The sequence below is a fragment of the Sciurus carolinensis genome, chromosome 7 (assembly GCF_902686445.1).
Source record: "Sciurus carolinensis chromosome 7, mSciCar1.2, whole genome shotgun sequence".
NCBI lineage: Eukaryota > Metazoa > Chordata > Mammalia > Rodentia > Sciuridae > Sciurus > Sciurus carolinensis.
In genome coordinates, this window is record NC_062219.1 from 20316355 (window position 1) to 20341572 (window position 25218).

At 40.5% G+C, this 25218-nt stretch overlaps 1 protein-coding gene across 1 annotated transcript in view; it reads left to right on the forward strand.

Moving 5' to 3' along the window:
• Epm2a (EPM2A glucan phosphatase, laforin) overlaps positions 1-18455 on the forward strand; it is an 89081-nt gene extending 70626 nt beyond the window's left edge. Inside the window, exons 3-4 of the mRNA XM_047559032.1 lie at positions 8456-8697; positions 16012-18455. Of these exons, the coding sequence (XP_047414988.1) occupies positions 8456-8697; positions 16012-16289 (520 nt within the window). The 3' untranslated portion in view covers positions 16290-18455. The remainder of the gene's footprint in view (positions 1-8455; positions 8698-16011) is intronic.
• The last annotated feature ends 6763 nt before the right edge of the window (positions 18456-25218 follow it).

Genomic DNA, 25218 nt, shown 5'->3' on the forward strand with positions numbered 1-25218 from the left:
TGTACAAATATGTAGTAAAGAAACATAGATATTGGCTTCCTTGAATGTGAACCTGGCTGGAAAAGGTAGATTATAGTATCACATTAGTAAACATGGAATTGCTTTTGACTCCTCCCTTTCCTCAGCCACTGCACACAGTTAATGTGCAGGTTCTGATGTTTCTGCCCCTGGTGTCCATCTTGAAAGTGTCCACTCCTCTCTGTCTGCACCCTAACTGTGTTCATCCCTTCCGGACATCCTCCCTCTTTCTCTGTAGTTTCTACTGTACCTCCTGCCCAATCCATTTTCCACCTAATACCCTGTGCTGCCTTTTAAAAGTAATTTTTTTTAAAGTCCACATCACTCTCTACTTAAAAATTCTTCAGCACGTTTACATTAGCATGTGAATTTCCTAGCATGTACATAAGGTGGTAGGCATTTTAATCTGTCTGCTCCCACATTCTTCCTCATGTCTTGTTCCATGTCTCCAGATTTTTTTTGCAGTTCCTAAGGTATACCTGACTCTCACCATAAGGACGTTCTATATCGTGCTCCTTTTCCTATATCAGACCTGTTTTTCTTTTCAGAGAGGACTTTTCTGTCTAACTGAAGTCTTGCTTCCACATGGTTCTCTTCTTAACTTCCTGCTGTTGCCCTCATGAAGTCTACGGATTTCCTACATTTTGTGTATTTGTGTGTGTGTGTGTGTTTGTGTGTGTGTGTGTTGTCCCCCTCAAACAGTGTGGGCTCGAGTGAAGACTGTCTTGCTCACCACTGATGGCTGAGCACTTGGCAAGAAGCAGGCATCGTTCCGTGTTTGTTGAATGGGCAGGATGACTTTAGGACAAATGTGAAAATTCATAAGTTTAATTTTTTATTACTTCCTGAATCTCCTGTGGTTCCTAATTCATTATGCAAGTGATTAATTTTAAACAAATCCTTTCAAGTTCATTATGTGAAAAATTTTTAAAGATGACATTTTACTCTTCCAAGGAAGGCTCAGCTCTGGAAACAAAAATAACACACCAAGAGGACATGTTAATGGGATTAAAAAATTGTATCAAGGTCACCACCAGTTGAAGCTGCAGGCCTAGTTATTTGTCTCAATGTTTGTACTACCTGTGGTTGACCTAAGGAAGTGAAGTGTGCTGATTGCCCTCTTTACCACCATAATCTCTCAGTGTGGCATATAAATAAAATTTCAGGGCAACAAATACTCAAAAATAAGAAGGCCAAACTTTCTTGGAATCAAGAGGCTTACAAAGTTATGACCCTAACTCTCAGCTATGAGGTTGGGAGGGAGACTGCCTTTACACATTTCAGACGATTCTCAGTTGAGGCCCATTCTTTGAAATCCACAGAAGGGGCTCAACATGGTACTCCATTTATGGAGCTAAACACCTCAGGACTCGAGAACTGAGTCATGAAATCGAAGGAAGCCTGAATGGGTTAGGGCTTCCACCACATGGGAGGTGCTTAGGTGACAAGTTGAAGGATATGCATGAAGAACAGAAAGAGGGCACTGTCGTGACTAAGAGAGCAGTTGGGGCACCACAATCAAATGATGGTGGTACTTGTAGAATTCCAACCATCAGGATGAATGGTGAAAAATATCTGTTAAAAGGCTTCCAGTATCCCCGATCTATTGATATTGAAAGACCTGGATGGGTGCATTTTTAGCCTGGAAGTTTAAACTTCTTTTAGTCTGTTTGGACTGCCATGACAAAGTGGCATAAAAAACTGGGTGACGGACATAGTAGCAGTGTGTTGCTTCACATTTCTGGATTCTGGGAGACCCAGGCTTCTGCAGGGCTGAAGTTTCTGAGGGCTGTGGGAGAAGAATCTATTCAAGGTCCCTGTCCTTGTCTTGCAGGTCATCTTCTCTCTGTGTCTTCACGTTGTCCTCCCTTAGTGTCTGTATCCAAATTTTCCCTCTTATAAGAACACTAGTCATCTTCGAATGTCCTAGGGCCTCTCCAGATGACCTCAGATGAACTTGATTACTTCTACAGAGACCCTACCTTTAAATGAGTTACACCCTGCAGAACTGGGAGTCAGACTTCAACACATGAATTTTTATGGATGCAATTCAATCTATAAGAGGGTTTCATAATTAATTGAATTACATGGTATTTAATAATATAGAAAGTAAAAGAACAGTATATCAAGAATTATTCACTTAATTTGGCTATAAACTACATGGCATATCCAAAAAATATATAAAGTAACTGCATTTATAGAAATTAATGTGTGCTTTATATACAGTGTAGTCTACCACCCATAGCAAACCATAATAAAACTATGTTTTAATAAAGAAGCTAATTAGTATCACTCCAAATTGGAATTGGTCTTGAAGCAGTTATTCAGCCTTAACCAGAGCCTGGTATAAGCACCCTTGTGGGGTAAAGAAGTTTAATATTAATAACTTAACTCTTGATGTTAAGAGGACTCATTTTTAGCAGAAGGAACTATCTACTGTGTGCTAATGAAGCTTGGAGTTTACTAGAGGTTGATTTTAATGTTTCTTTTGCTTTCCCACTAATGGGATCTAAATGATAGGATTGATAGACTTTTTTTCTTTATTCATTATTTAACAGCCAGTTCACATTTTAATTTTATATTTAATTGCCCATAACAAAATATTAAATAAGGTAAATGTAGCACAATTATCCAAATTAAGAAATGTGCTTTAAAATTTTTTTAAAAAATTTTGTGGTTCCTTGGTATGATAAGTAAACAAAAGCCTATATTCATGCATTGGTTCCAGCAGTCCTGGGTTTTCCTAATCTTTTTTCTTTTATGGACACACAAGAATGCTAATTTTTACCTTCAGGAAAAGGTTATTCTGTCACTTCTTACGGCCATTAGTGATGGTACCTCCGATGCAGAGTCCATGCAATGGACTTGTCTCCTGGTATCTCTTGTCGTTTCCACACCAGCTCCTCCTGTCAATACCCTGCAGTGTTTTTTGCCAAGTGCTCGGATGCTCATTCTGTCTGATGTCCTCATTATTGCCAGTGAGTCCTCCTTTGACAGACGGCTGAGGTGGAGCAAGCAGCTGATTCGTATGCCTCAGTAGCTGTGGTATCACAGGCCTCCTCTGCCTGACAGGTGAAGCAGTCGGTGTAGTATTGTGGTGTGACTACCTGCAACCACAAGTCAGGATTCACTCAGATGAATTACATTGATTTTGATTTGCAGTCCAGGAATGTAAGGTTCCACAATGTCAGCCATCTGTTTCTTTCCCTTGGTCTTTAGCTAAGTTTTAATATCGCTAAGATATATTTTTATTTCAATCTAGACTAGTTGAATCACAGCAGAAATAGTAAAAATTCAAGCTCATATTTTTTTTCTACAAAAGTTTATTCTGAGTGTAGGGAACTACATTAAATATTTGTCGGGCTCACAGGTGGATTTAGTGCTGACTTTTTAGAAGAAAGGTGTGTTGAACACATGGACACGTTTTCTCTTAGAACCCTCTCATGACAGGCTTCCATTCCTCACTCTGTCTGGGAATCATTTGCAGCCTTGAAACTATTTTTGGAGAAAGGAGTGGACTTAACTTCATGTGTACATGTGTAGAGCTGAGCAAGTCCATTTCCTGTCACCTCCAGATCTTTACTGCTTTTCAAAGGTACCTATGTCCATAAGCTAAGCTTCTCTTACAGGCTTTTGGGGACCTGCCAGGCTAGTGGTCCTGAAATCGATCTCTTTAGGTAATTTGGTTGATTTTAGGGTTAGGATTAAGGTTCTAAAAACAGCAACAAAATCAAACAAACAAACAAGACAAATAATCCAAATAATCATGGACCTCACTACAGAGTTCCTTTAACAATATCTTTGGGATGGATCCTGTTACTAGATGCTTTTATAGAAGTACCTCATGTGACGTGAATGCAAAGCCAGGTTTGGGAACTTCCGTCTGGGTCGACAGTGTCATTATCCATTTGTACAGTGGTTCTCTTACTTTCCAAATAATCTATAATAGATCAGCCAGAAATCTCTGGCATAACTCATAATCTATGGTAAATTATCCATAAAATAATTCTCTGGAAGTTTTATAATGTAATTTGCAATAAAATTGTAAGCTATAACTTTTATTCCTTTATTACATCTTTGAATTTTGGTATGTCTTGCACTAAAACTACCTTAACAGGATTTTTATTCCCTAAATCTCATATTTCAACAAGATTTTTTCACTTTATAAATCCCGATATTAAAAATTGTTTAAAGTATCACTGACATCCAAAAGAAGATGAGATAAGTAAAAATGGTTTTTTAGTAGTGTTAAATTATTCTCTTCTGAATGGATAAGTAGAAATTTAATTACTGTTTAGAAAGTACATTATACATCCTGTTACCTCTAGTGTGTCATGGAGCTAGACAAACAGTCCCTACTACTAGAGAACAAACTGAAATGGGATTCACAGAAAGGGTACTTTGGCTGTCTGATGAAGCGGAATCCACAATGTGTGGGTTTCCCACAAGCCCCGCTGTTGTCTCCACATTCTCTGTAGTAGTTGAGTAAATTCCCTTTATTAACTTAACTCTCTATCCTTGATTACGGTGTTTGTTATGTCTGTCTTTGGTCATCTGTCTCCTAGATTCATGGCATCTTATTTTAGAAAATCAAGAATCATTTTATACCTGTTTCTTAAGTATGGTCTGAATTCTAGTAATGTGGAGGAAAAGTCAATTATGTTATGAAAAGGCTGGAAAAGCCCGACACAGGAACTGGAGAATTCATGTGACAAGCATATGTGGGTGTATATTGTAAGGGTCTATTTCCCTCAGAAATGGAATGTGGGAGGTTCATATGTGAAGGCACCAATTTTGACTTGTTCTAAGTTTCTCTATTATTAAAAAAAAAAAAAATTGAAGACCAGAGCAGAACAAGGTAGCAGAATAATACCTCTTTTAGTTGTTTTAGCAACAACTTGATTCTATGTGCTGACTCTGGTTGAGGATTATGGTTTCTTATTTTGAAGATTCCACTGTTCCAATATACCCTTTATTATTTCTATGAATTATTCTTTAGCTGTTATGTAAATCTTATGTGAAAAATCAGCCAGCCACTTTATTTTTATATTCATTGACTAGCTAAATATTAAGTGCTACCCACTCAAAAAGTACAACCTTCAAGAGAACTCTTGACTAACATTTGGAATTTAGCTTGCCTGTCATGAATATTCATTTTGACATTTTACCAGTTCCCTTTAAGACTTTTCCAGCAAAACATTCATTACTGCTCAATAGGTCATATTGCTTGGTTATCTGAGGTGCCCACTTTCTTCTCTTCCAGCACCACAGACATTAATGTGCTCAGTTAAACCTCAAAGTATATATATGGGAGTCCAAAACCACATCCCACTGGCATTTAGCTGGAGAAGGAATCCTTGAAGGATAATGGATAGAGGCAGGTCCTGTTCCCACTCGAATCTTCCACTCTGAGAGAACTAAATACTCAGTTCACAATGTCCTGGTCAGTCACAGATCTTGGATACTCTACAAATGTCCTTATTTGTGGTTTCTCAGGCCACTGGGTCCAAGGAAGTATCTGAGAATTCTTTGGAGTTAGGAATAGGGTGAAAAGGCCTTGGCATCCCATACCCTCTTTCTAATACCATTCCATCCTTCCTGGGTTCTAACTTTTTTTTTCCTTTATTTTTACCATAATAGTCCTCAATAAGGATTTTCACAAGGAAATTCCTAAAGAACAAACCAACAACAACAAAAAAAAAAAAAAAAAAAAAAGAGGGAAATCATCTTCTTCTGTAGGACAATAGGGCTGAGACTTTGGAAAGGTAGTGCTAGATCTCATGAGATATTTTCCCTGAGGATGAGTAATACCCATGTTCAAGGATTAGCCAGTTGGCTTCTCATGTTGACATCAACAATGACAACAGCCCAAAGGAAAAGGGAATAAAGCAAAACAAGCTAGATTCCATATTTTAAAAATTAGGGAGTGTTCTATACCTTGCAGCCTTCAAATGAAGAATATAGACAACAATGAAAATTTGACCCAATATTCAGTATAATACATTACAAAGTAAATGACCAAAACCAGTAATTATTGTAAATTGACATAAACTCCAATTGTGTTTCTTGTGCATTCACAATTGTCAGTTCTATTCAAATATATTACTTAATTGTGTTTATTCTTTACAAAACTCCTAGGAATTATTCTTAGGCTCTTTCTAAAGATGAGCACACCAAAAGCTTAGAGAAGACAAATACTTTGGCTTGAAATCCGATGGTTTTCTCCAAGCACTTTTGAAAGTGTCCTATGAGAATCAGCATTGGAACTGTTTTTCTGACTGTGTTTATAAAAATATTATAGTGCTGTGCAATATCTAATACTGGGCTTTTGTTTTACTCTCTAGACCTTCCCTTATATACATGCATACATATTTTTAAATATGACATGAACTATCATATTACTGTCAGAACAGCATAACTGATGAGCCACAGGCTCTTGAGTCAGATATGTTGGTTGGTCTTACTCCTGTTCACATTCCTTCTGTATGAATGGTAGGGGGCTCTACACTACCTTATTTTTCTACCAAGTCTTCCATACCTTGGCGTTGTTGACATCTTGGATCAGACAGTTCTTTATTGTGGGGGCCTGTCCTGCTCATTGTAGGATGCTGAGCAACATCCCTGGTCTTAATCTATGAGACACACAGCACCACCCATTGTGTTGATCCAAACTCTCTCCATAATTTTGCCAAAGATCTATAGAGCAAAACTGCCCCAGTCAAGACTGACTCTGAAGTCAGTATGCAGGAACTAACCAATCCTTCTGCTCAGTTTCTTTCCTGCATATTAAGATTTTCAAGAAATAAATTTAGGCATTGTATTTATCAGAACAAGACAAATTATGCTGTGTAACAAACAAGGTTAAATCGTTTAACAAAGATGCCATTAGCTCTCTAGGGCAGCTGTCCTCCTGCAGTAGCTTGATGGTCCAGGTAGTGTCAGACTTTCAGCAGCTCAGTGTCCACACACACTCACATCATCACAGTGGTATAATAAGAGTGTGGCGAACCCTGTCAACTGTCTTATACAGGAAGTGGCACGTCACTTCAGCTCACATTGTATTGAAAGGAACAAGTCACCTGTGTGTAACTTGAGGCAGAGAGGAATTTTGAACCTCCATGTTTGAAAAGGAATATCTGGGAATACTGGTGAGCATCAATATAAAGTTGTTATCTGATAACTATTGTCTGATTGCCCTGCGTTCTAGGCAACATATTCTAGTAAAATTTGATATACAGCACCTGACCATTGGTTCTGGACAGAATGTGTACACATGAAACAATTAGTGAACAAGATGATATGTATTACATGCAGTAAATGATGATATGCATTAAATTTATGTATTAGCTTATTAAAATACATTTTTATGATTTTTATATTTTATGATATTAAGTCCATAATATCTATGATATTAAAGAGTGTGATATTTCTCTATTTTGTGTTTTTAAAATATTCTTCAATAAATTTCATTGTTCTTTTTGGTTAAATACATTCCCAGGTGGTTTATAGTTTGTGATTATTTTTTCATGAGAGCTGTCTCCCACTCCCCACTCTGTTTCTTCCTGGCTATTGCTAGTACAGAGAAAAGCTATTTGATTTTTGTACACTTTCCTTCTCTCAGGTGTTTTAATCTGAATGATTTAAATACTTCACATCTTTTGTAATTGGATCACTTAGGAAGGTGGTTCTCCAGGTGTAACTCCTGAACTATCAGTGTTAGCATCACCTGGGAACTTGTTAGAAATCTTGGAGTCTTGGAGTCATGGAGACCTATCGATTAGAAACCGAGTGTGGTTTCCAGCCTTAGGGAATTTTAGGTATAGGATAATACTTGAAAAAATGATACTATCTTCTCTTTTTTGCTCACAGTAATACTGCTTTTTTAAGCATTAGATCAAACAATACAATGTTGGGTGTTAATGGAATTAATTTTGATTTTATCCAAAAGAAATTTGTCTTTTGTAATTTCTGGTGTTTAGCACATTTGAAATGTCCTATACTATTTAAAATTTTATACAGGGTTTTAAACAGAAATGACTGCTTAATTTTAGCAAATGTTTTTCAGAATTTATTGAGACAATTATAGGAGTTTTCACCTTTAATTTGCTAGCATTTGAAATGTATTAATGGATTTGTGGACTTTATGTGTTCATGGAATAAATACAACTTGATGAGCTTATTTTAATATGTTGCTAGATTTGGTTTGCTAATGACCATTTCCTGACATTCTTGTTAATTGAATTATTTGTTCTTCCCTTAACGACAATATCAGTACTCTTTTTCTTATAAATAATATTGATCTCCTATCCTTAAAAATCCAGCTTATCTTGTGCCAGATGGAAGGGTTAATTGCTTTTTAATGTTCTATGTTTTATGCAGTTACTTTAGGCCTCAAATCAGAACAATAGTGACAGTTGCTCTCATATGTTTCCATTAGAATTTTACCAAATATCTGGCTGGGTAGTTGCCCTCGCCAAGTGGAACATGTAACCATCAAACTGAAGCATGAATTGGGCATCACTGCTGTCATGAATTTCCAGACAGAATGGGATATTGTCCAGAATTCCTCTGGCTGTAACCGCTACCCAGAACCCATGAGTCCAGACACTATGATTAGACTGTACAAGGAAGAAGGCTTGGTCTACATCTGGATGCCCACACCAGACATGAGCACTGAAGGTAAGGATCAGAAGAGCTGCTCTAGCTTCTTGCCGAACGTGTTTTTTAGGGAAGACCTCGCAGTCTGTCTGTCCTTGTATCTATAATTGAATGTCTTAAATATGAATGGCATAAATATAAAACTTCAGATTCAATGTATTTAATGTGTATCTTTTGATGATTTGGTTAAGATTCTGTTTAACATGGCTTCTTTAATTTGCTTATTTAAGAAATATAGATTCATTGTGTATCTACTACGTGTGTGATGTTATGCTGTTTGCCAGGAAAATGACAAAAAAGAAAGGTACAGCTCCTGTCTTTGTGACAGTTATAGTCCTACAGGGATGTGGAACATTAATGGATAAAAATAAAAAAATTAAAAATATGAATTTATTTGCTAAGAAGACACTTAGGTAATACTGTGAGAGCAAGAGATAATCTAGGAAGGTTTTCTCAGGAAGTGATGTTGGAGTTAAGATCTGAGGGTGGACTGGGGGAAGAGTGAGGGGCAGAGAGACCCCAGGCAGAGGGGCAGCTGGAAGAACCCCTGTGGCAGGAGAGGGTGCAGTAGTGCAGGAGCTCCATCCAGCTGCAAATAGGCGGAGGAGGGAAGGACTCTGCCAGGATCTGGGCCACAGTAAGGACTTGATGCTGTCCTAAAGCGGTGACAAGCAGGTGAATGATTGGGAAGCTTGGAAATGCCAAGATTCTTTTTTTCCCTCCGGAAGTGCTCTTTGATTACAGTTGGGAGAATGGACTGCAGGTGAACCTGGGAGGTCCGTGAGGAGGTAAGTGAAGTGGAGACGGTGTGAGAGAATGCAGCTGAGCCAGGGTGTCAGTGGGAGTCTTTATTGATTGCAAGAGGGCTTGCTGAGCAGGTCTTTGTGAAAAGGAATCACGGTGTCTTGGGTGCTGCTGAGGAGCCAAGACAAATAAGGCATAATTCGGACTGAATGGGAAGAGGCGGTAAGAGGAGCGCAGAGTGTAGTGCAGAGAGGAGTAGATGTGAGAGGAATAAGGAACATGCTCTGGGTGCTGTGGCTTTGGAGGGGCCCATTCTGTGGAGGAGCACAGGGAGACTTTGGGAATGCTGTGGCATTTGAGGTAGGCATGACTTAGGAAGGTGTGGAGGGAAGAAGGACAGGCGAGAGGGGACCAGCAGCCTCGACTGTGGTTCAGAAGCAAGGGATTTTAAAGGAATGATATATCTCTCAGACTGGTTGGAGAATGGGTACTTGTAAAGAAGTGGAGGTAGCTGTAGCTGAGAGAACAAAGTAGCTGATACTATCAGCAGCATGTCAGCAGGGGGCAGCAGAGAGCTGCAGAGATGGCACAGGCTAAGAGAATTGGTGACCTGCTGTTCTGGAGGAAAGAAGGCAGGGCTGCCCAGCCAGGAAACCAGGAAGTGTTTCTTTCATCAGCCCCACAATGCACGTTATGCATCAAACACTCTACTGAGCAATTTGCATGCATTAACTCATTTAATGCTCTAACAGATCTCTGGTTAGGTATTGTCATTATCTCCATTTTAGCTAGGAAGAGACAGGTACAAAAAGTTAAGTAACCTGCCCAGGCCAGAGAACTAGAAAGAGGCACAGCCTGGATTTCAAGGCTAGCAGCCTGGCTCAGAACATTGTTCCGAAAAGCAGATTACGAAGATCTCCCTATGTTCTCACAGATACTCTTGCAGATTCTATGGACCAACTAGTTTAGTCCCTCAAACTCATGACCAGCTGTTGTTGTTGTACACGCCATGACTTATCGGGAAGGTAGCTTATCTCCCCCAAAGCCAATGGTATGCAAGGTGGGAGAACCTACCTCCCTGGTCACCTTGACTCTGTATGAATCTCAGGTGGTTCTCCTGGCCAAACTGGGCCTCCTTGTGAGTCTGTGTCTGAACTGAACTTTCATTGAGGTTAGGGCATGATTTTTGTTCTGAAGATGTGGAACATTATTGCCAGTTTGTTTATTCCCCTTGGTAATCTGATCCAAGGAAACCTGTTTTAGTCTTAAAAGCTTGGCCCTTTCTCAAGGAAGAAAAACAAATCAAAAAAGAAACTTGATTTACATAGAAGAACATTGGCTGAATATAGGTGAGCCTTGCCCTGCCCAGCTTGTTACTCGGGGTTCAAAACAGAGAAAATTGTTTGTTCCCAGAGAGCATTTTAATTTAAATTTCTTTGATTCTGACCTGATAATATTGTTACCCACTGAGCAACACAGGAGACAGACCTGGAGAAATCGAGCTAACACTACCTCGAGCCTCGCGTTCCTTCCCATGCACTGATTACCTGAAAGGCCCTGCTGCTAGGAGGTAATTTGCTTGGTATTTTGGAGGTCTGCAGAAACCTGAGGGAAAACAATCCATAAGCACACACAATGCGTTGTTGTATTCAAATCTTTTTTGGGCTCATTGGGTCACCAGGTCTGGTGCAGCCACAGTCATCTTCCACAACGAGGCAGCACAGCAACATGGGTGGTAGCAAACTGAGACCTCCCACCGGAAACAGGCCAAACCCTAAGACTGAAAGATGAGTTTCTTTGGTTCATTCAAACCTGGAGGAGTAATCAAAGAGTTAACAACCATTCCTGAGCATCAGGAAACTTTTTACCAATAGATTAATCTATGTGACTTGCAATATTAGCACAATGAAAGTACAGATTAATCCAGCTGAATATTTTTAGACCTCTAGAGAAAAGATCCATTTGGAAGCATTTTGAGCTGCAGCACAATGCTGTCAGATAAAGTCTGAGAAGAGAGACAGGCTCTTAGGCTCTCCTGTCACCACTGGTTGTCACAGACCTGTTACGATCAATTCTGTTATTGATCTTACTCTGGTATACTTTGTCATATGTGGAGGGGTCGTTTAGATTTCTTTTTCATTTTTTTTTTTTAAATGTGGTTTGTGTCTTTTACTTGAGAAATGAAAATCTCCCAAATCCAGTGCCCACCTGAACAAAACAAACCAAATCTACCCATTAAAATGCCTTTGCATAGAAAGGATTCAGAATGAGCCTTGACCTCTGTTCCTGCAGTGCTGTGTATGATAAATGGTCTCCCCTGCCTCCCAGATGAGTTAATGTGCCTCCCGGAGTCCTCAGCCAGTCCTCTGTTGTTACAGCCTGAGTTCTTTTCTCCCATTCAGCAGACTGAATTCAGCCTGCCATTGTGGGAAGATGCTGACCTCGGAGCCAGAACACCTGGTCTCCAGCCCCATACCTACTGCTGTTGGCTTGTGATGTTGGTAGGTTAGTTCCTGCATTGGGAAAAAGGGAATAGTAATTCCTGCCTTATTGGAGTGTAACAGTAGAATAAGATGAGTGATATGAAAGGGCTTTGAAAGTCAGCAAGTTGGGACTATATGATTAGTACCTAATCTTAAGTTTCTACCAAAGAATGTCACAGATGAGATGGACTGACTGTGTGTGTGTGTGTGTGCGTGCATGTGTATCCCTCCAAAGATGGAAAAGAAGATATGCACAAAAAATAATAACATATTAGGCATAGTTCTGCCCCTGGAGGAAGGAAAGGTGTGTGTTTTTGTGAATGAGAAAGGCCCATGAATGAACCCTTCAGGTCAACTCAGATAAAACATGACTTTGGGGTCTGACCCGCCCCTTATCTCAGACCCTGATGCCCCAGCCTGCTCCACATTACATGCCCGAATGCTCTCTTCTCCTTACCACCTTGACTTTCCCTGTGTGGCTCTCAGGATGCTTTTTATCACTTTAGGATTGGGTTAGCCTGGAACAGGTGTGGGCCGCAGTTGGGAGACAGGTGTCCATCACTGTCTCATATCAAGTCGGTACTGCTGTCTTCTTGCTGTTGTTTCATTTTTATTCATGATTTAATGAATGTTTATTGAGCATCTACTGAGACCCAAGGCTTGTTTTAAATTCCAAAGTGAGAAACACAGATGGTAGAGTGTTTTGTTTGACCTACATAGGGTTTACAGTTTTTCAACTTAGTTGCCAACACTTAAAATATGGAACATTTTAAATGAAAAGATCTGGATTTTTGCCTTATCATGAGGTATTACTGTCTTTAAGAATGGAAACTTCTTATCAGATTCAGTTCTGCATGGAGACTATATATAGGAAACCTAAAATTTAGCGGCTCTGATTGATTCTGACTCTAAATTGTTCAGGGTATTTTGTGGTAAACCCATCTTAGTGATCTCTTTTTTGTTCCAAGGCGGGTTTTGTGTTACTCTGGGCTCCTTCGGATGGGCTTTCAAGCAGGGAGATGGGCCTGTTGGGAGCAGAGGGTTTCTCTAGGTTGGGGTGGAGGTGTTATAGGTCACGGAGGAGGATGCTGTCACACAGGGGTAAGAACAGCTGCATCACCAGGTAAGTGGGGTGCAGAGGGACTGAGGATTCAGACTGACAAGATGGGGAGTGGAAAGTATCAGCAACCAGGTCAGTTAGAGAAGGACCTTGCTAGTTAAGATCAGAGGCTTTGGACTCAGACTGGCTTGGTTTCCAGTGGCCACTTAGGGAATAACTTAGGGCAACCTCTGTACCTCTGTTCCTCCATTTAAAAATTAAGGATAGCAATGGAAGGGACCTCATAGTTGGTAAGGGGTGGTGGTTATAAATGAGCATTTCATGCAGAATACTTAATACAGTTGGCAGGTAAAAAGGGCTCAGTATGTGTTACCTATAATTAGTCAGTGCAGGGTGCGGTCTCTAACAGTCAAACTAAGAAGGGCTCCAGCTGAGGCCAGGTTAGGGTGGGAGAGCACCCTGCACTGGCTACTTTTCTGTGCCCCTTCCAGTGACTTATGTTTATTATGTTACTTAAATGTTTGATAGATCAGGGATTGTTCAGTGATTCTGAGAGGAGCCTTCTGGTGACTACCCCGTGTTGGTGAAGCCTGTGTGAAGCCGGGCACCTTTGGTGCACGTGGCAGCTGACACGTACTCCGCAGAAGGATGTGTCTGAGATGAGAGAGCCTCAAACTAACATGTGTCCCTTTTTAACTTCTGAACTGTGCACATGCTTCTTAAAAAAACCTTTTGCAGATAAAAAGGAAGGGGAAGGTATTACATCATTTGAGCTATTTGGAGCAGACCTGTCCTTGGGGAACCTCTGAGCAGACCTAGAGAAGAGATTCTGACTGGGTCTGTTGAAGAACTTATTTGGCACGCTGGCCACACCGGTGCCATGCAAGCTGAGCACTGGGGCTGGACTCCTGAGTTCAGCAGCCTGTACTGCAAATGGCCACTGTAGTCTATTCACAGGCTGGGCATTTGATAAAACTCTACATTAACATCATTCTTGTATATTTCCTGCCAAGGTACATAGTGTCTGGAGAGGCAGCCATAGCAGAGAACTTGTCACATAGTGCCAGGGGTGTCAGGAGCAGGAACTGCAAGTGGGATTCCATTCCCACCCAGAATTTCTTAGATCAAATCTCCTCCCCAACTCTGGGTGGGACATAAGTCCTGCAGTTAAGCAGGTCACACCATCTCAGCAAGATCAACCGAACTAACTTGGAGACTTTGCCACCTCTGATCCCCTGACTTCGATGGTGAATCCACCACATAGTGCTGTCCCTGAGACCACTGTGAGGTGCCTCACTGGCTCATCAGATGCTCTCCATGCCTTGCTGTGTCTCCAGGACATTTAGTACCTGTGGGAGGGTACCCCAAGGAACTTACGGCAGCCCTACCCAGCTCCAGCCTCAGAACACCTGAAGCCAGGAATGAAGGATTGATTCCATGAGTTAAAATTTGTGACTCAGTTTGGACACGAGGGATCAATATACACAGGGGAGTTAGCGTGTCTCGGAGACCAGAAAGGGAGCATGAGTCAGGGCAACAGGCACTAGGGAGAGAGTGATGGAGTCTGAGGTACCAACACATTGGACACATTCTAAGCTGCTGGATGGTGCCTGTAGCTTTGGATTCCTTCATTAGGGAGACTGACCCAGCATGGCAGCATGGCTAGACTGTTATCCTGGCTTCCCTGCAGACTCCCCCATTCCTGTCTCCCCCATTCCTGTCTCAGTGTGCTGGGCGTGAAGCTGAGTGGACAGGTGACTGAGAGGGCCTTCAAGCCATGGTGGGCTCTTTGGTACTCTGTTCTTCCAAGGTGCCAGTCCAATTCCAGTGTGTTGGTTAGCTCCTGCAGGGCACTTGTGTTTCAAGAGGGCATCTAAAGAGGAAGCACTGAACTCACTTGAGTGCATTTTCTGGGAATTCTAGGCCTTGGAGTAGGTCAGCAGGTGAGGCCCTTTGAGGGAGGGGTTTACCGCCACTTCAGCCATTCAGTGGGGATAGCAAAACAAAGGCCAGGTAGGGTCCTGGGAGGATCCTTCTGGGGCCATTGTGTCCTCTGTGGAGAACAGAGAGTACCTAGAGAACACTGAGTCCTAAGTATCCATTTATAATCCAGGACTCTGTGGTTTCTCTGTTTTATTCCTTCTTGCAATAATTTACAAAAAAAAAAAAAAAAACAAAAAAAACCCCTCCAAATCATTAAAATCTCTCTAGTGAGAAGCTATAAGTAGAAGAAATTTGGGGCATCCAGGAAATCCCAGGATGGTTGTAGGGTGCTCCTCTGCTCTGCAGGACAAGAGGACGGAGTCTTTCAGCACTCAGCAGGGCATAGAACATCCTCTCTCAGAAGAAGACATTTGGATAACCTAATAATTGAAATAGCCAGAATAAAGTGACAATGGCTATAATCATAATTTCCTAATAACAAAGAAATTGAATCAGTTTTAGTATTCACTGTATCATGATGGAATAAATGATTGGTTATTCCATATAGATCAATTATAAGTCAGCCATTCCATTTGACAAAAGAAAATTAACATATTGAATTCTTTTTCATATTTCACTTATCTAATTAATGAAAAAGATTGATTCTTTAGCTGGTGTGGAACAGTTCTGTGTTTTACATTTATCTGGAAGAACATTTTCTATTAAATGAAATTTGGGTGACAGGATTTAACATGCTTTCTTTGAAATCTTCCAAAACCACTACCCAATCTCTGTGAGCCCTTGTAAGAGATGTAACAGTCTGTTCCGACCACAGATGATAGCCAACTGTTTTTGGATGGAAATCTGCATTGATGGTAAGCCACTCAAAGGAGCAGCGACATCCAGTGAAGGTTCAGAGGGACTCATCCGGTGCCCCTGGAATGTTCTTTCCACTTTGTTACCGGGTTAAGCTTGTCTCACCTCTGCCTTCAAAGCAGAGGAACGCAGCCGCCAGCTCACACCCTGCCTCGCTCGGCCTGCCCTGCGATGTCGTGGTGCGCCGGGCGAGTTAACGGTAGCATGTGAGGCTCCTTGTTCACGTGTGTGCTGTGCTCTCTCCGTCAGGCCGAGTGCAGATGCTGCCGCAGGCAGTGTGTCTCCTGCACGCGCTTCTTGAGAATGGACACACCGTGTACGTGCACTGCAACGCGGGCGTGGGCCGCTCCACCGCGGCCGTCTGCGGCTGGCTGCAGTACGTGCTGGGCTGGAGTCTGAGGAAGGTGCAGTACTTCCTCATGGCCAAGAGGCCCGCTGTGTTCATTGACGAAGACGCCTTGGCCAGGGCACAGGAGGACTTTTTCCAGAAGTTTGGGAAGATTCGTTCTACCATATGCAGTCTGTAGCTGGCCAACCTGCCTCCCCTTCCTTCCAGTTTTCTTAAGGGTTCTGGGGTGATGTTTGTAAAATACCTAGAAACAACAGTCCCTCCTGAACTGGGAGGATGTGGGTGTGTGCTCCTCCTCCAAGCTGCTCCCGGGCTTCTGGGGATGGTTTTCCGTGAGGATGTATTTGGGCTGTGTCTACAATATTTTATGAAGGAAGCTGTGACTGACGCATGGGAAAGGCTGAGAGCCATTGGGTTGTGCAATATTGTTCAAGCTTTAGACAAAAAAAGAATGTATGCAGTTCCTGCTGGCAGAAGAGTCCTTTGCTTTACAGGCACTGCATTGGTTGTAGTATAGATTCATGAGTGCAGTTTCTTGTTGCATTGTAGTTCTTTGGCATGCAAAAGAAAAGATCGCAGGTTATGTGAATTTTATCACTAGAGTATATGCATGCGTGTGCGTGTGCACACACACACACACACACACACACACAGCTTTTCTACTGAACTGAACTAACATTGTGGTCATTTGCCAAAGGAGGGAATAAGGGTAGAAACCTGAACTGCGACCAAAGAAGAGCTCACATAGGCAAAAAGCAGAGGTTTTCTAGGTTGCCAGGTCCTGTTTCATAGTGTAAAGCACTCTCCTAGGCATCTCCTTCCTTATGTACCTGAAGACCCCAAGTGATAAACCAAAGCAGACTAAGCTCCATTTGTTTCACTGAGGTTTAATGAGTTCGCCCAGGGTCTCACAGCTAGTCAGGCATGAGCTGGAGTTTGTAACTCATGTTTGTCAGGCAGTGCTCTTTTCAACCCATTGGTTTTTCCAGCATAGAATAGTGACTTCAGTTTTGTCCCTGTCAGGATAAGGTTGATTCCCTGCAGAAATTTCTACAGTAAGAAATGAAACAGTGTTCTAATCGATTACCAAAGAATTTAGGTAAGTAGTTCTATTTTGTACAACCTAATTTAAGACATGGTGGGCTGTCTCAAGGCCTGAGCCTTAGCTCAGAAACTATATTCTGAAAATGAACTATAGAAGAGGAACTGTGTTACCAAAAAAGCCCAAAGAACCAAAATTCACACACCATTGTTTCTGATTCTGACTCAACATCAATTTAGTGCAACACACAGTTACTGTGCCTCCAAAATAGGCAATTCATTCCACTCGGTTCTAGAGGAAAAAAAGTTGAGCAAGACATTTTCAAAAGCATACACCCCGGAAATAGACCTGTGTTCAACCAACCATAATGCAAAATTGAGCTGTGCACAGTAGGTTAGAATATAGCAAGGGAATATCTTTCAATTGAGCACCTGTGTGCGGGTGTCTAGCATCTTATTCAGTTGCATCTTCATAGTACACCATGAGGTAGGCTTCATTTTCTCCATTATTTAAAGGAGAAAGCAAAAGCTAAGAGGTTAAATCAGTGTCATTTGCCACATGCTGAGTAAATGCAATGAGATACAAAACTAGGTTTGTTTGACCACAGTTCATGCTTTGAAAAAATTAAACTATAATGCTTATTTATTTTTCTGTTTCTTCTTTCTTCCACAAACACTTACTGATAGGTAAGAGAGGTTCTCATACAGGAGGTATAGGGGATAAGAAGGACTCAGGGTAAGTTCCAGTAGAACTCAGAAGAGGGGAACATGTCATAACCATGGCATTGGGGGGAGGTGACATTTTGATATTTGTTTTGGGCAGAGGAGGCTAGATAGGAAACATTTTTTTTCTGACAAGTTTACAAAGTTAAATTTAGAAAGCAGTATTGGATAATGGGAAGTCTAGTTCTTTTGCTGAAAATAGTAAGAAGTAGTCATTATATTCTGGAACCCATTTATAGTCCCAATGTGTTATGTAAAATTTAATCTTAAAATGGAATATTTTAAACTAATATACATAAGTGTGTGTGTGTTTTTGTGTGTGTGTGTGTGTGAGAGAGAGAGAGAGAGAGAGAGAGAGAGAGGGAATTTTCTTAATGCCTAAGAAATCCAGCAGTATAATTTCTATTCTAGAATGGCCTTTTGGGGTGGATTTTTCCCTTTTCCCTTTTGCTCTGATAAAACCAGTTTAAGACTATTACAGAATGTTTTAGAATAACCTCTTTTGTCCTCAGTGAATGGAATGTCTAATGTATTTTGAAATCACCAGGATTTTTTGTTAAATAAAAGCATTAGAAAAAGACCTTTGTCTCTGGAATTGTTTTAATGTTATCAGCCTAGTCTGGAGTCTGGAGAAATCAACTGTGTTTTTTGTTTTTAAAGGGGGCAGTCAGCTGAGCTAAATTGTTCTGTCTTTGTCATCCTTACTCTCTCATTAACCTATCAAAACTGGCAGTTAAATGATGGAAGAAGTCAATGGTGGGAACACCACAAAGAAATGAAGAAAACTTACAAAAATGGGTCTGAGAAAAATCATATCAGATTTGGCGTCATTAGCTGCTTGTCATTGGCATTAACAAAACTTTTGGGGGAGGGTACTAGGGAGTCAACCCAGGGCCTCCCATACATTAAGCACTCATGCTACCACCCAGCTACACCCCAGCCCAACGAACTTCAATCACAGATTTCTCAAAGAAAATTGTAAGATCTCATTCATGGTAAAGAAATATCCAAGTAGGGTTATCTCCTTTTAGACTTTGAATGTTATCCTTCTCTTACTTTATTAAAAAAAAATCTGAAAGAATACACACTCTCTTTTGGCCAACCTTAAAGTAGTAGGTAAAAACCACTTGCTTTAGCCTAAGAAATAATGATTAAAAAAATGTGGGTAGGACTTTGAAAACAATAAGGAGGTAATGGAAGGAGAGATTTTAAAGGTGTTATAAAAGAAATGAAACTTGCCACATGTGAAAAGAAAACCACCGAAAGCTAAATGTGGAGTCAGATCAGAAGTCAAAGCTGAAATTATCTTAAAGATAATGTCATTATTTTACATAGGAACAAACAGACCCAGAGATATTAACTCAGTTTTCTGTAGCAAAGAATTGTACTCCAGAGAAAGAGGATTCTCCTGGTACAAGTCAGAGGGAGAGGGTACTCCAGGGACAGGTCAGGAGATTTACTGTGCTATTGAGGAATCATAGAAATGATGGGAATGAGATCAGATAGTATTAGTAGGGGAGAATTGATAGAAGGATTAATGGAAATTTAGGTAAGTAGAAGAAAAATGATTAAAATGAGAAAAAGCGAAGAACAGTGACATTTCCAAAAAAAGAGAAAAAGCTGATTTCTGGGGAGTTTGAGAGAGGCCTGACCACAGAGGCAGATGGGGAGCATCCAGTTATTTGTTCTTGTTAGACATACTAAGCGTATGCCTATTTCTCAGAGGGACTAGATTACATTTGAAAGAAGAACCAGCTAGATGTAATGTGCTGACCATGTTTGGTAGGTGTACGGCTATTGATTACTTTGTAGGAGATGAAAGAAAATCTGATTGGTGACAGAGCTAAGAATAAAGGAAATAAAAACTGATGAAGGTACCTCTCATTATAGCAATAATGACAATAATATAATAAAAGGAAGAGGAAGAGCAATAGTAGTACAACTTTGCTGTTTCCTTCCCTAAACCATAATTCCAAAAGTCTTCCCCAGTTCAGTTGTTGGAAATGTACTTCCAGTTGCTCAGTTATTGTCTTAGTCTGTTTTTTTTTTTTTTTTGTTGCTATAAACAGAATCTATAAAGAAAGGAAGTTTATTTTGTCTCATGATTATGCAGACTGGGAAGCCTGAAACTATGGTTCCAGAATTGGATTGGCTTCTGGTGAGGGCCTCAGGCTGCTTCAACACATGGCAGAAGGTGGAAGGGCAAGCAGAACGTGTGAGAGAGTGGGAAGGGAGCCAAACTTCCCAAGACAGAAAACCCACTACAAGAGAGGCATCATCCCCATGACCCAAACATCTCCCACCAAACCCCACCCCTCACTTCTGATGCATTGAGGAATTAAAGTCACAACACATGGACTTCCAGAGGACACACTCAGACAATAGCAGGTCTTAAGCCTTAGAGTCATCCATGACTCCTCTCTCTCTTTCTAATACCACATCTGATCCACCAGGAAAGCCCGTCATATCTATTGCCTCTATGCTTTTCCTCCTTTATCAAATAACTAGTCAGAGTCATCATGATCACAAAACTGGATTCCAGAAATAGAGTCCAACTAGGATTTCCGTTCTTGTTCCTCCCTCTCTTCTAGTCCCTACCACTATCAAATTTATACCCACACAATGGCAGGAGTGGTCCTGTAAAAATGTACCCCAGATCATGTTACTCCAGAAACCTCCCACGTCACTTAGGGCAAAAGTCAAAACATTCAAGGACATATATAGTCTGCTACCATGTTACCCTTTTGGCTTCATCTGTTGCCTTCCATATGGTTCACTCTTCTCCACCAGCGCAAGATTTCTTGGTTTTCTTTGAACATTGCAGGCTTTGATCTGAGGGTACTTGCACTTGCACTTGTAGTTATTTCTGCCTGTGTTGTGCTTGTCTCATGTGTTGGAAGCTTGATCCCCTGTATGGTGCTGTTAAGTGGTGGAACCTTGAAGAGGTGGGGTCTAGTGGGAGGAAGTTAGGTCATTGGAAGCATGTCTTCAGAAAGGATTAATGCAGCTCTAGTGGGACCCTGGTTAGTTTTCATGGATGTGTGTTGCTATAAATGGGTCCAACCTATGTACTTGGTGCATGTAACCATTTTTCTACTTCTTTTCCACCATGTTGTGACATAATCAAAGTTGTCCTCACGAGAGGCTAAATCCATGGGCCGTTTGATCTTGGACCTTCAGCTTCCAAAACTGAGAGCTCAAAAAATCTCTTTTATTTATGAAGCATGAGGTCTCAGGCATTTTGTTGTTAAAACCTGTAATGCTCTGTGGGGAGCCGTCTATGGCTAGCAAAATCAGGTTGGTTGAGCCATCAGACATGGAAATCTGGCTTTCAGGAACTGGCAATCATTGAGAGATTGTTCCAGATCGCCTGAAGAATATTACTTCCATGCAGAGTGGCTCACTGCCATAATTTGCATGTCCTGGATGTGTCACGTGACCTGCCAGAGCAAATGGCTTCCTTAACTCCACCCCATCCTGTTTCTCACAGAAGATGCTCCTCCTGGTCCCTCTTTTACCTGTATGACAATAAATAAAGGACAGGTGGGCTCTTCCATTATCAGAGCCAGATTGGTATGGCTCAATTGGTCATGCCTCTGCTTCAAAGTATAATTGTCTCCTGTGGTTCTGCTATTAAATAAGTTTCTTAGTGATTAATTTACAGTCAGCCCATCCCTCTGACAGAAACCCTTTCCCTCACCCACACTGGATGTGGAAGAAACTCAATAATGTTCTTTTGCCAGGTAAGCCCAAAGCTTTCTCCCTCAGTGATGCTTCCCTAATTTACCCTATTAAAAACTGCCTGACTCCTTACTGACCCTCCGTATCCATAGTCTCTGCTTTATTTCCTTTCATATGACTTAACACTGGCCAACATATTGCATAATTTGCTTATTCATTTTATTGTCTGCATCCTCTCACTTCAATGTAAACCTCATAGAGTTGGATATTTATGTTTTGATTGGTGATGTACCGTAGTGTCTGTACCAGAACCTGTGTATAGCATATAGTTCAGTGAATGAAGCACAAGAATAGCTACTAGCTATTGAGAGCATACAATGTTACAGGCATTGTTCTCTCTCTCTCTCTCTCTTTATATATATATATATATATATATATATATATATATATATATATACACACACACTCCACATATATATATATACTCATATATACATATATATGTGATTATATATATGATTATATATATATATAAGCTTATTTAGTCCCTTCAACAATGCTATGTGATATTATTGTCCTTATTTTACAGATAAGAAAACTAGAGATATAGAGAGAATGTGAAATTATTCTCAGGCAGTTAATATAGTTTTACTTAGTTTGGTGGTGTAAGTTTCTAATCACTCATTATAAACCTTGGACATTTTACATATATTAGTTCTTTAGGGCAGCAGTTATAGTGTACTACAGACATAATGGCCTGAAAAACAGAAATTTATTCTCTGATAGACTCTAGAAGTTTAAGATCAAAGCGTCAGCAGGGCTGGTTCCTCCTGAGAACAGTGGGAGGGAATCTGTTCCTTGCTTCCTTCATTTCCAGCAATCTTTGGCATTTCTTGGTCTGCAGAAACATCACTGAGGTCTTTGTCTTCAGAGTTCTCCCTGTGTGGGAGTCTGTGTCCATTTCTGGTTTTTATAAGGATACCTGTCGGTCACACTGGATTGGGTCCCTGACTCTCCAATATGACTTCATCTTAACTAATTACATCTGCAATGACTTACGTTCATGCATGGTCACATTCTGAAGTAATGAGGTTATGACTTCAACATATGTTACAGAAAACTACTTAAAGATATGGACACAGGAAAAACAACCAGGCAGGTTGGAAGGGAGCAGAAATTTGAAAGAAAGAAGAGAGTAGCATGGGCTATTTCCCATTTTCATATGTTTATTTTGTAAAAGAGTACTACTGAAAAATAGAGATGGAAAATTGGAACTGTTCAAATAAAAGAGGATGAATTCCTGTACTATAATTATATTAGGTAATATACCAATATTATTAAAGGAAAGACTTAGGTCAGTGAAAAATATTGCTGTCATCAAAAAGCAAAGTGAATTAAGTACCAAAACATAAGATCTGAAACCATAAAACTGGAAGAAAGCATAAGGAAAAGGCTCCCTGACACTGGTTTCAGTTGTGATTTTTTGGATTTGATACTGAAAGCATAGACAACAAAGGCAGAATCAAGCAGGTGGGTTTGCATCAAACTAAAAAGCTTTTCCACAGCAAAAGGAAAAAAAATGAAAAGGCAACTTGCAGAGTGGAAAAAAATACTTGCAAAGACTATGTATAATAAGGGATTAATGTCCAAAAGATATAAGGAACTCAAACCAGTCAGGAGCAAAAAGACAAATAACTCAATTAAAAATGAACAAAGGACCTGAAAAGACATATCTCCAAAGACACGAATAGCCAACAGGTATACATAAAGGTGCTCAACACCATTAATCACCAAGGAAGTGCAAATTAGAACCACAGTGACAGATCATCTCACGTGATAGATGTCTATTATGAAAACGAGAAGTAATTTGTTATATTTAGTTTTGTTTGTATTTATTTAGAAAAAACTATTTTTGATTTTTCTGTTTCTTTTCTTGCTTTTATTTTTTGGTAACTATAGATTCTCCCTTATAACAAAAAATACTTTCATAATGACTTAAGTAGGCCTCCTTCATGTTGACATTATTGCCATTATAATTATGACTTGTTTTTCATTTATTTACTCTTTTTCTTTTTTTGGTCCTAATTTTTTTTTTTTTTTAATGGGATCAAACAGAGGGTCTTGTGCATGCTAGGCAAGTGCTATACTACTGAGCTACATCCCCAACTCTTGATTTTGTTTGTTTTTGACAGAATGTTGCTCTTAGCCCAGGTTGGCCTAGAACTTGTGATCCTCCTACCTCTGCTTTTGAAATGAGTGGGCTTACAGGTGTTGCCACTATGCCCAGTGCCCCTTTTTCTAAAGTTGTTAGGAAAGTCAAAGAAATTGTTGATAGGGACCTAATCCTCATTGCTGGACCTACATCACTACCCTGCCCCATTCCTAACTTTCTTCTCTCTCTCAGCTTCTATCATTACTGGGAACTTTAACCTGGTATTTCTCAAGGTTTTAGTGAGTATATTATTGTCCACTCCCCTGTAGTCCTGCATCCCTCATAAGGTACGCTGGGCCCTACCTTCCATAGGTTATAGTGTTCATCTATCAACACACTTCCAAAAAACACTGTATCATTCTGAAATATCTATCTGCTGGTAATCCTTCTTAATTGTCCTTTCATTGTTGCAGGTGGATTTCTGTCTTCAAGTTTTATATTGTCATTTCCATTCATATATCAGGAGGAATGGTGTGTAAACTAGAATTTTCTCAATCATCATCTACACCAATGACATCCAAATCTCAATCCTCTTTCTAAGCTTCTTTTCTGAGTGCCAGGCTCACATATCAATAAAACTTTTTTTTTTTTAAATTTCCCCCAGTTCTCAGTATTCCACAAACTAATTTTCTCTTCCTGTGTTCAAGTCTCTCATACTTTCTCTCTCAGGCTCACAGTGGCAACCTCTTCTTCATCCCTAGTTGCCCCAGGCAGAAACCTGAATGTAACTCGAATGTTATTTTTGCCACCTGCCTTATGTTTACCACCCTCCTCACTCCTCAGTAAGTCCTTTCAGTTACACCTAAAGACCTCCTACGTACGTTATCTCTTTTCTATTAAAGCTTCCTGACTAGGCCTGAGGCATGTCTGGGTGTGAAGAGTTGTGAGATCAAAGACACTGCCCTACTTAACTGAAAGGCACCCTGCACGGTTTCCTTGTACAGGAAAGAAGCCCAATCTCTGCAGAGAACAGAGGAAGGAACCATTTTGCAGTCAAGGTGTGGGGAGCCAATTTCTGGCAAATTTGAGTCTGGCCTGAAATACAGGCCTGGAAAATCCACATTGCATGCATAACATAGAGGGTGCCCAAGTGACCAGTAGAAAATCAAACATGGAGAGATGTTTACACAAGGGACAACAGGTGGAAATCCACCTGACTCTTCCCCTCCCCCTTCAATCCCGCTGCTTGCAGGACCTGCTGGGAGAGACAGGCCTGGCCGGGAATTCAAAAGGGTGGGAGTGGTAGAGATTGAGTTTGGAGACTGAATGTGAGACCAGGAATTGTGGGGTCCACAGATGATAATCGGGGACTAAGAATTGGCTCCTCTACCACATGAGTGGAACCCAGGGAAGATCTCTGGGGTGCAGTTTTTCTGCATGAACTGGCAACTGCTGGGCCCTGGAGGTGTGCTGATTTAAATCTCCAGACCAATTGGTATTCATCAAAGAA